The sequence below is a fragment of the Culex pipiens genome, chromosome 3 (assembly GCF_016801865.2).
Source record: "Culex pipiens pallens isolate TS chromosome 3, TS_CPP_V2, whole genome shotgun sequence".
Taxonomy (NCBI): Eukaryota; Metazoa; Arthropoda; class Insecta; order Diptera; family Culicidae; genus Culex; species Culex pipiens.
The window spans coordinates 168,040,556-168,051,979 of NC_068939.1; the positions used below are offsets into that span (position 1 = coordinate 168,040,556).

Here is an 11,424-nt window from a genome sequence, read left to right on the forward strand (position 1 = left end):
ACGAGCTTTTGAACCTTCCACGGGTCGGGGAAGTGTCCTTCGTCCAGGCATTTCCGCAGGACTGTTCGAAACCTATCCGGGAATGCTTGAACCGCCGATTTCAGGGCGAAATTCGGGATTCCATCCGGGCCGGGAGCTTTCTTCACCTTCAATCTCTTCGCTACTGCCACAAGTTCTTCGTTGGTGATCAGATGACCTTCGGCGTTGCTACCCCCTTCGTCGTTGTACGGTGTAGGAGGCCATGTCGTTGGGTCATGTCTTGGGAAGAGCCCTTCCACAATGACCTTCAGCTTGTCGGGACACGTTTCAGCCACCATCGATGGGCCTCTGATCTTCGCCATCGCGACACGATATGCGCTCCCCCAAGGGTTTGCATCAGCGTCTTGGCATAACTCCTTGAAGCAGTTTGTCTTGCTGCATTTGATCGCTTTCTTGAGCGCGGCCTTTGCAGACCGGTACTCCTCTCTGCACTCCTCTCTAGTTGCTTCGGATCTTGCTCTCTGGACTCGTCTTCTGGCGCTGAGGCAACTTGCCCGAAGGGTACCGAGTTCTTCATTCCACCAGTAGGCTGGACGACGACAGTTCCTTGGCTCCAGTCTCCGCGGCATGGTTGTGTCGCATGCTGTCACCAGTTGTGCTGTTAGCACGTCGGCACTCAAGTCTTGGGGACCATCACACCAATGGAGCGCTTCCACGAAGAGACCCTCATCGAAGTACTGCAGCTTCCATTTCCTTCCGTAGGACCGGCTGCTCCTATCTGGTACAGGGGCTCGTCTCCCGATGCTGTACCGGATCGCTTGGTGATCGCTATGGGTATAGTCCTCACTCACCCTCCAGTTCATGTCGGCCGCCAGTCGCGGGCTACAGAACGTAACGTCGATAATGGACTCACGACCGTCTTTGCGGAAGGTACTGCTGGTTCCGCGATTCGCCAGCCTAACGTCTAGCTTTGCCAGAGCTTCCATTAGGCTATGCCCCCTAGCATTGGTGCATCTGCTACCCCACTCGACCGCCCACGCGTTGAAGTCACCTCCGATAACGATCGGGCTTCGTCCGGTCAGTTCATCAGTCAGACTATCCAGCATCTGCTGAAACTGCTCCAAGGTCCATCTTGGGGGAGCATAGCAGCTACAGAAGAAGGTTCCGTTTACTTTGGCGATCACGAATCCTTCAAACGCCCTCGAGACCACTTCCTGTATGGGGTACCGCCCCATCACGTGTATCGCCGCCATTCTTGCTGTATCCGCGGCCCAGTTTCCGTTGTCGTGTGGAACTCGGTACGGTTCTGCAATAATTGCCACGTCACACCCCGTCTCCGCGGTCGACTGCCACAGCAGTTGCTGTGCAGTGTCGCAGTGATTGAGGTTCACCTGGGACACCTCCATTACTTTTTGCCCGAGGCCAGCTTCTTGTACACCGGGCAATTAAAGCCACCCGTCGCATGGCTATTGCCATCGCCTTCTTTACAGAGCACGCACTTCGGCTTATTTTTGCAGTCTCTTGCCATGTGGCCTTCTCTACCACATCTTCTGCAGCTGTTGGTTCGATCGGGACCGTCGCAATTTCTCGCCTGGTGGCCGAAACCCATACAGCGGAAACACCTCGTCATCTGCTGGGTCACTCGAGGAACAGGCCTCAGTGGGCACACCGACCACCCTACTTTGACCTTGCCGGCTTCCAGCAGCTTAGACGCCGAAGGCGTCGATAGTCGGATCGACGCAATTTGCGTGCCGCCGTAGGCTTTCCTCAACCGGATTGCCATCGGTGTCGTACGGTCATCCAGAAGAACGATCAGCGCATCTTCTAGCTCTTCCTCCGTCGTGATCTCGTCCAGGTTCCTGCACTCAATCGTTGTCTCCGGCGATAGCGCCCTTACCTTCGACTCGTAGCCTACGGCTTTCTCGACGAGGGACTTAAAAGCTGAGCTCTTGAACGCGGGGTCATTCTTCAGCTCAAAAAGCATCGCTCCGGTCTGTGTGCGCCTGGTTTTAACCACGTTCTCGCCAAGCTCCTTGAGTTCCGGATCGGTTCGTACTTTCCGGAGGAGGTCTGCGTACGAAACACCTTCCTTCACCTCGACCACCAAAGCCTCGCCTTTGTTACGCTCCCTGCGAAACTTGGGTTTTTGGGTGTCCTCGTTCTGCTTCCCTTTTTTCTTCCGCTTCTTTTTCTTGACCTTCTCCCATTCCTCCTTCCCTGGGTCTGGTTCTGGCTCCTTCGCTGGGTCCGGACTGTCTCCATTCCCCTGCTTCTGCTTCTTTGCGTCCTCCTCCTCTCCAGGCGTTTCCCTGTCCCTTTTAGAGCCTGGGCCGGGCGGCGTTTTCGGTTCTTTCTCCCGTAGCGCTTCCTCCTCCAGTTTTGCGTTCAGCGTTTCTTCGGCTCTTTCAGCTCTGAGCTTCAGTGAATTCCGCGTCACCACCAGCGAGCTGTTTTCGCGCTCTGCGGCATTCATGGCTGCCTTGACTCCATTCACCATCTGCTTGATTCTGGTGTGGACGTTGTTTTTGTCCTTGATGAAATCAAAGAGTTCGTTAACCCTCCTTCTGACCTCCTGCAACGCGGTCCTTCCGAGCAGGACTCCGTCCTGAGGGGTACTGCCGGCGAAGTTCAACAAGGATGACTTGGGAGTCTCCTCTCCAATAACTCCTATCTGCTGACTCGAGGCAGCCGCCTGGTTCAACACTGGGGATCTCATCACCTTCCCGCTTCCACGGAACGCGCTCGCCCCTCCGCTTGCTGTGTCGCCGCCGTTTGACTCGCCTCCTGCCATTTCGACGTTTGCGTCCTCTTCTACCTCCGTGTTTTCCGATGCTTGGGGCGCATCGGGACCCTTTTGTTGGTTTGTTTCACTTGTCTTCATTTTGAATCCCACGAGTCGCTAGGGAAATACGGTCCGCTGCGCCAGTGCCCTGCCGTGACGCAGTAAGGGCAAATTACGTGTGGGGTTCGCCCCTGTGCCCCACAGGCTCCGTTATCGACTGGGAATTTGTTGAACCCCCCCAGCCATGCATCCCTCGACACGGGTCGCGTCACATCTTGGATTCGGGGTTTGGTGAGGTTTTGGGCTAAAACACTTATAGCGGCGTTCGATCGCTTGACAGAGGTGTTTACGGACCCATGTGGTTTTTTCGAAGAAATTAAACAGAGCCCTTGTTCAATTCCGCCACGTCCTAGACATCCTCCCGCTGCTGGTCCGGGGGCGATGCAATGAATGTATGCAATCGCCGACAGCTATCCGCCTACTGCAACCCGCCCGGTAGCTGGCAGCTAAGCTCCGCAGGGACCCTCACCTGTTCCACGGGTGTGTGTGTGTGTGTGTGTGTGTGTGTGTGTGTGTGTGTGTTTGTGTGTGTGTGTGTGTGTGTGTGTGTGTGTGTGTGTGTGTGTGTGTGTGTGTGTGTGTGTGTGTGTGTGTGTGTGTGTGTGTGTGTGTGTGTGTGTGTGTGTGTGTGTGTGTGTGTGTGTGTGTGTGTGTGTGTGTGTGTGTGTGTGTGTGTGTGTGTGTGTGTGTGTGTGTGTGTGTGTGTGTGTGTGTGTGTGTGTGTGTGTGTGTGTGTGTGTGTGTGTGTGTGTGTGTGTGTGTGTGTGTGTGTATGTGTGTTTTTTTTTTTTTTTTTTTTTTTTACAAGGTCGGAATCTGCTACCAGACACCAGAGAATTCATTTCTCAGGTAGTGTGGGGTTGGGAAATCAAAAAAAGATTTCCCGACCCACTAAACCAGTCCTTGAACGCCGTGCCCTTTTCCCCCCGGGACCACCTTTCGGTATAACTTCGGGGGGAGGCGTTGCATTTTCTGCACTAGTCTACTTACAGGATCCATGCCGGGTACTAGAACCATTTCCTGTTCCACATACATATGAGTCCATGCGAGGGTTTAACCGCGCCCAAGAATCGCGTTGCTTTTGATCGGCTAGTCATATGCAGCCCTCTCCTTGGACCATCGAGACGTGTACCGATTTGGTAGAGCCGACCGTCATAACGTGCTCTCCTTCACAGCCACACTCGTGGTTTTTCGACTAGGCTCCTAGTCGTTCCTCCTCTGATCGTCTCTCCATCTCCGCTGGAGAGCCGAAGTGATCTGCGTTACCGCTCCGACGACCGCATTCCACTTGGCGATGTCGCTGCACATTCTTCGCACCACATTATCCGGGCTGGTGTCTGCTCCGATAATGGCCAGCATTTCGCTTCGCGCTGCCTCGAAACGAGGGCAGCCGAACACCACGTGCTCCGGTGTTTCCTCGCAATCGACGCAGTCCGGACAGAGCGGAGACTCAGCGTGTCCGAACCTGTGCAGGTACTTCCTGAAGCAGCCATGGCCCGACAGGAACTGTGTGAGGTGGAAGGTGACCTCTCCGTGCCTTCTGTTCACCCACGCGGATACAGACGGGATCAGCCGATGCGTCCATCTGCCTTTCTCCGTAGTGTCCCACTCGCGTTGCCACCTTGTCAGCGATTCGGCTCTCGCGGCTTCCCGGATACCTCTCGTGCCTCTTCGGGTGTAGCACACGGTGTCCTCTTCTAGTGTGATTCCGATGGGGATCATTCCGGCTATGACACCAACTGCTTCCGATGAGATGGTCCTGTACGCGCTTGCAACCCGCATGGCCATCAGTCTCTGCGTTCTGTCGAGCAGCGCCCGATTTCGCTTCGTCCCCAGCGCCGTCCACCATACCGGTCCGCCGTACCTAAGTATGGACGTCGCGACACTTGCCAAGAGGCGGCGCCTACTGCTCCTGGGTCCAGCGTTGTTCGGCATAATCCTCGACAGTGCCATGATCGCCTTAGCCGCCTTCTCGCAGGCGTAATCGACGTGGCTGTTGAAGTTCAGCCGGTCATCCACCATCACACCGAGGTACTTGAGCGCTCTCTTCGAGTGCACTACGTGTTCCCCAACGTGTATCTGGGCCTGCTGCACCTTTTTGTGGTTACTAACCAGTATCATCTCCGTCTTGTGGTGAGCGATCCGCAGCTTCATCTCGAGCATCCAGTTCTCGATCATGGCGATTGCCTCCATAGCCAGTACTTCGACCTCCTCGACATTTTCGCCGGTTACCGTCAGCACTATGTCGTCTGCAAAGCCAACAATCTTTACGCCGTTGGGTAGCCCCAGTGTCAACACTCCGTCATACATTCCGTTCCACAGTGCTGAACCCAGAATGGATCCCTGCGGAACTCCCGCGGTAACAACAACGGTTTTTTGTCCATCGGCAGTGTCGTAGACCAGCACGCGGTTCTCGAAGTAGCTCTTCAAGATCATGCACAAATAGTCAGGCACCTTCATTTTGTGCAGCGCTGCTGCTATGGCCGCCCAGCTCGCACTGTTGAACGCGTTCTTGACGTCAATCGTGACTATTGCGCAGCAACGGTCCCCTCTGCGTTTTTTCTTCCGCGCTTCGTCGGCTTTCTCGACCACTTTCCGGATGGCGTCCACCGTGGATCTCCCTTTACGGAAGCCGAACTGCCTCGCTGCTAAGCCATGCTCGCTCTCCGTGTACTTGGTCAGCCGATTAAGGATGATCCGTTCCAGAAGCTTTCCGAGGGTGTCCAGCAAACATATAGGCCTATAGGATGATGGGTCCCCCGGTGGTTTGCCTGGCTTTGGCAGCAACACGAGCTTTTGAACCTTCCACGGGTCGGGGAAGTGTCCTTCGTCCAGGCATTTCTGCAGGACTGTTCGAAACCTGTCCGGGAATGCTTGAACCGCCGATTTCAGGGCAAAATTCGGGATTCCATCCGGGCCGGGAGCTTTCTTCACCTTCAATCTCTTCGCTACTGCCACAAGTTCTTCGTTGGTGATCAGATGACCTTCGGCGTTGCTACCCCCTTCGTCGTTGTACGGTGTAGGAGGCCATGTCGTTGGGTCATGTCTTGGGAAGAGCCCTTCCACAATGACCTTCAGCTTGTCGGGACACGTTTCAGCCACCATCGATGGGCCTCTGATCTTCGCCATCGCGACACGATATGCGCTCCCCCAAGGGTTTGCATCAGCGTCTTGGCATAACTCCTTGAAGCAGTTTGTCTTGCTGCATTTGATCGCTTTCTTGAGCGCGGCCTTTGCAGACCGGTACTCCTCTCTGCACTCCTCTCTAGTTGCTTCGGATCTTGCTCTCTGGACTCTTCTTCTGGCGCTAAGGCAACTTGCCCGAAGGGTACCGAGTTCTTCATTCCACCAGTAGGCTGGACGACGACAGTTCCTTGGCTCCAGTCTCCGCGGCATGGTTGTGTCGCATGCTGTCACTAGTTGTGCTGTTAGCACGTCGGCACTCAAGTTTTGGGGACCTTCACACCAATGGAGCGCTTCCACGAAGAGGCCCTCGTCGAAGTACTGCAGCTTCCATTTCCTCCCGTAGGACCGGCTGCTCCTTTCTGGTACAGGGGCTCGTCTCCCGATGCTGTACCGGATCGCTTGGTGATCGCTATGGGTATAGTCTTCACTTACCCTCCAGTTCATGTCGGCCGCCAGCCGCGGGCTACAGAACGTAACGTCGATAATGGACTCACGACCGTCTTTGCGGAAGGTACTGCTGGTTCCGCGATTCGCCAGCCTAACGTCCAGCTTTGCCAGAGCTTCCATTAGGCTATGCCCCCTAGCATTGGTGCATCTGCTACCCCACTCGACTGCCCACGCGTTGAAGTCACCTCCGATGACGATCGGGCTTCGTCCGATCAGTTCGTCGGTCAGACTATCCAGCATCTGCTGAAACTGCTCCAAGGTCCATCTTGGGGGAGCATAGCAGCTACAGAAGAAGGTTCCGCTTACTTTGGCGATCACGAACCCTTCAAATGCTCTCGAGACCACTTCCTGTATGGGGTACCGCCCCATTACGTGTATCGCCGCCATTCTTGCTGTATCCGCTACCCAGTTTCCATTGTCGTGGGGAACTCGGTACGGTTCTGCAATAATTGCCACGTCGCAACCCGTCTCCGCGGTCGACTGCCACAGCAGTTGCTGTGCAGTGTCGCAGTGATTGAGGTTCACCTGGGACACCTCCATTACTTTTTGCCCGAGGCCAGCTTCTGATATACCGGGCAATTAAAGCCACCCGTCGTGTGACTATTGCCATCTCCTTCTTTACAGAGCATGCACTTCGGCTTATTTTTGCAGTCTCTTGCCATGTGGCCTTCTCTACCACATCTTCTGCAGCTGTTGGTTCGATCGGGACCGTCGCAATTTCTCGCCTGGTGGCCGAAACCCATACAGCGGAAACACCTCGTCATCTGCTGGGTCACTCGAGGAACAGGCCTCAGTGGGCACACCGACCACCCTACTTTGACCTTGCCGGCTTCCAGCAGCTTAGACGCCGAAGGCGTCGATAGTCGGATCGACGCAATTTGCGTGCCGCCGTAGGCTTTCCTCAACCGGATTGCCATCGGTGTCGTACGGTCATCCAGAAGAACGATCAGCGCATCTTCTAGCTCTTCCTCCGTCGTGATCTCGTCCAGGTTCCTGCACTCAATCGTTGTCTCCGGCGATAGCGCCCTTACCTTCGACTCGTAGCCTACGGCTTTCTCGACGAGGGACTTAAAAGCTGAGCTCTTGACCGCGGGATCATTCTTCAGCTCAAAAAGCATCGCGCCGGTCTGGGTGCGCCTGGTTTTAACCACTTTCTCGCCAAGCTCCTTGAGTTCCGGATCTGTTCGTACTTTCCGGAGGAGGTCTGCGTACGAAACACCTTCCTTCACCTCGACCACCAAAGCCTCGCCTTTGTTACGCTCCCTGCGAAACTTGGGTTTTTGGGTGTCCTCGTTCTGCTTCCCTTTTTTCTTCCGCTTCTTTTTCTTGACCTTCTCCCATTCCTCCTCCTTCCCTGGGTCTGGTTCTGGCTCCTTCGCTGGGTCCGGACTGTCTCCATTCCCCTGCTTCTGCTTCTTTGCATCCTCCTCCTCTCCAGGCGTTTCCCTGTCCCTTTTTGTGCTTGGGCCGGGCGGCGTTTTAGGTGCTTTCTCCCGTAGCGCTTCCTCCTCCAGTTTAGCCTCCAGCGCTTTTTCGGCTTTTTCAGCTCTCAGCTTCAGTGAAGTTCTCGTCACCACAAGCGAACTGTTTTCGCGCTCTGCGGCAATCATGGCTGCCTTGACTCCATTCACCATCTGCTTGATTCTGGTGTGGACGTTGTTTTTGTCCTTGATGAAATCAAAGAGTTCGTTGACCCTCCTCCTGACCTCCTGCAACGCGGTCCTTGCGAGCAGGACTCCATCCTGAGGGGTACCGCCGGCGAAGTTCAATACGGAAGACTTGGGAGTTTCCCCTCCAATAACTCCTATCTGCTGACTCGAAGCAGCCGCCTGGTTCAACACTGGGGATCTCATCACCTTCCCGCTTCCACGGAACGCGCTCGCCCCTCCGCTTGCTGTGTCGCCGCCGTTTGACTCGCCTCCTGCCATTTCGACGTTTGCGTCCTCCTCTACCTCCGTGTTTTCCGATGCTTGGGGCGCATCGGGACCCTTTTGTTGGTTTGTTTCACTTGTCTTCATTTTGAATCCCACGAGTCGCTAGGGAAATACGGTCCGCTGCGCCAGTGCCCTGCCGTGACGCAGTAAGGGCAAATTACGTGTGGGGTGCGCCCCTGTGCCCCACAGGCTCCGTTATCGACTGGGAATTTGTTGAACCCCCCCAGCCATGCATCCCTCGACACGGGTCGCGTCACATCTTGGATTCGGGGTTTGGTGAGGTTTTGGGCTAAAACACTTATAGCGGCGTTCGATCGCTTGACAGAGGTGTTTACGGACCCATGTGGTTTTTTCGAAGAAATTAAACAGAGCCCTTGTTCAATTCCGCCACGTCCTAGACATCCTCCCGCTGCTGGTCCGGGGGCGATGCAATGAATGTATGCAATCGCCGACAGCTATCCGCCTACTGCAACCCGCCCGGTAGCTGGCAGCTAAGCTCCGCAGGGACCCTCACCTGTCCCCACGGTTCACGGGTGTGTGTGTGTGTGTGTGTGTGTGTGTGTGTGTGTGTGTGTGTGTGTGTGTGTGTGTGTGTGTGTGTGTGTGTGTGTGTGTGTGTGTGTGTGTGTGTGTGTGTGTGTGTGTGTGTGTGTGTGTGTGTGTGTGTGGTCCAATCCAATACCCGCTAACCGGTAGCGAAATTATGGGAAAGTATAATTTGTATCAGGCTGTGTATATGCCGCCGAATGCTGATACAGCTTATCTCAGTCTCGGGTATTAGGTGGTGATAGCCCTCGCGCTGCTTCCAACAACCCATTTCTGAATGACAGAGCTCCTTGCGGTCCAATTCCGAGGTCGCTGGGCATTGTTCGGCCCCGCCTAAACATAGAAGCAAGCATCTGAAGGAAACTCGATCTATATTTAGACTTCCAATCCCCTCAGGCAAATCAAGGATCAGCGTGTATTTAATATGAGAAGATAACATGTTTCAACACTACGGATCAATTCACTGCTGGAGTGTAAACCTTCTGATGGCCGACTGCTTAGCGTCCCAGACCACCAATCCAAAGGTGTGAGTTCGAATCCCACCTGATTTCATTTTAGTTTTTATTCATATTCAAATTCCTGATTCCAAATTTCAAAGTTACCGACCGGGATTAGATCCCTGAACCTTCTGCTTGGGAGACAGAAGCCGTAACCATTAAGCCACGGAGCCGGTTGAAAAGTTAAATTTGTTTAAACTGTGTTTCAATGATTTCAAAACATTTCAGAAAAAGCTGAAAATAGATTTTAAATTTAAGGCGTATGGTCCTATACAATTTATAATATAAGTAAATGCATGCAAAATGCATTGAGGTTTCTAGAACCTTAATAATAGGCATTTCTTACCTAATTAATAATTTCAAGTTAAAAAACTGTTTTTAAAACTGTTTTTAAAAATGTCAATATCAACCATCGAACAAAATATGTAAATAAATTTAAAAAAATGTATTTTGCATGAGGGTTGTTATTGCATCAAAAACAAAGAATCCCAATTCCACTTATTTTTGCTAAGAAATTTAAAACAAAAATCTAAAAATTTCAAGGCCTGCTGTACCCTAACGCAATATGGGTCATTCCAGGTCAACTGAGTACACTTTAGGACTCGACCTTCACCGATTTGGACCAAACTTAGAGGGAACGTTCATCTATCGATAGTTAACAGAAATCCCTAGTTTGGTGCTGATTGGACCATTCCTCTACTTTTGGCACCGCCCTCTTTTTTGACGATTTTCTAAAACACTTCTTTTCTTTTAATCATAACTTTGCAACTATTTGAGCAAAAGACTTTCTTCAGGTTGCATTTTATATAAAATTGTCCAAGGAATTCTATAAAAATAAAATTTTAACCCTTAAATGCCCACTAATATTATATTTTAACGTTTTAAGTCTTAAAATTCAGTTTTGACCGATTCCTTATATTTTTATTTGTTTTATTTTATCACCATCGTGTTCCCCGGACAATTTTACATAATAATCAATGTAGACCTCAAACTAAAATGAACTATTGGCGAGATACAGCGATTTTACTGAAAAAAGTTTGATTTTGCGCAGCACTCGGAAGTACATGGTGTACTTTTGAACATAAAGGGATGAATCCCGCATAGTTTGGTTTTTAAATGTGAGAAACTTAAATATCTCGGAATAGAATTCATAGGACAGAGTGCAGCGCAAAATCAAACTTTTTTCAGTAAAATAGCTGTATCTCGCCAATAGTTCATTTAAGTTTGAGATCTACATTGACTATTATGTAAAATTCTCCAGGGAACACGATAATGATAAAATATAACAAATAAAAATATAAGGAATTGGTCAAAACTAAATTTTAATACTTAAAACGTTAAAATATAATATTAGTGGGCATTTAAGGGCTAAACTATAACTTTTATCGAATTCCTTGGACAATTTTCTATAAAATGCAACCTGTAGAAAGTCTTTTGCTCAAATAGTTGCAAAGTTGTGATTAAAAGAAAAATAAGTTTTTAAGAAAATCGTCAAAAAAGAGGGCGGTTCCAAAAATAGAGGAATGGTCCAATCAGCACCAAACTTGGGATTTCTGTTAACTATCGATAGATGAACATTCCCTCTAAGTTTGGTCCAAATCGGTGAAGGTCGAGTCCAAAATTGTACTCAGTTGACCTGGAATAACCCATATATTGTAGACAATTGATGGATTAGTTAAACTTTTGCTAAACAATACAGGACTTTCCAACTTTAGAACGTGATATCTCAAAAATTATTCTTTTTACCCTGAGGTTTTTATTTTATTTGATGTAAAAAACTCTCACCTTTTAAAACATCAAACAGAATATTTTTACATCTGGCAACGCTGTACGTAAATTGTGAATACGCCTAAATGTTTGGTTAAATTTTCTCTTAGGAAAATGCACTTTTAAAATGAGATTTTTCAAAAATCTGACGAATAGGGCCCCCTTAACCCAGCCATGATCTTTGTTTCCTACATACACGAATGGTATTCCGGGTCTATAGGACCCA

General features: G+C 51.0%; 1 protein-coding gene across 2 annotated transcripts; it reads right to left on the reverse strand.

The window, feature by feature from the left end:
* Nucleotides 1–1,191: 1,191 nt before the first annotated feature.
* On the reverse strand, nucleotides 1,192–11,038 carry LOC128093645 (uncharacterized). Of its 2 annotated transcripts, none has more exons than XM_052711212.1 (2): nucleotides 7,027–7,157; nucleotides 1,192–2,760 (listed from the first exon to the last, which is right to left on the reverse strand). In XM_052711212.1, exon 2 carries the CDS (start codon nucleotides 2,693–2,695, stop codon nucleotides 1,385–1,387), a length of 1,311 nt encoding a protein of 436 aa, XP_052567172.1. In that variant the 5' UTR covers nucleotides 2,696–2,760; nucleotides 7,027–7,157; the 3' UTR covers nucleotides 1,192–1,384. The 2 variants fall into 2 exon arrangements, with proteins under 2 accessions (XP_052567172.1, XP_052567171.1); XM_052711211.1 differs by having other exon boundaries at nucleotides 2,557–2,760; nucleotides 7,027–11,038.
* Between the last annotated feature and the right edge of the window lie 386 nt (nucleotides 11,039–11,424).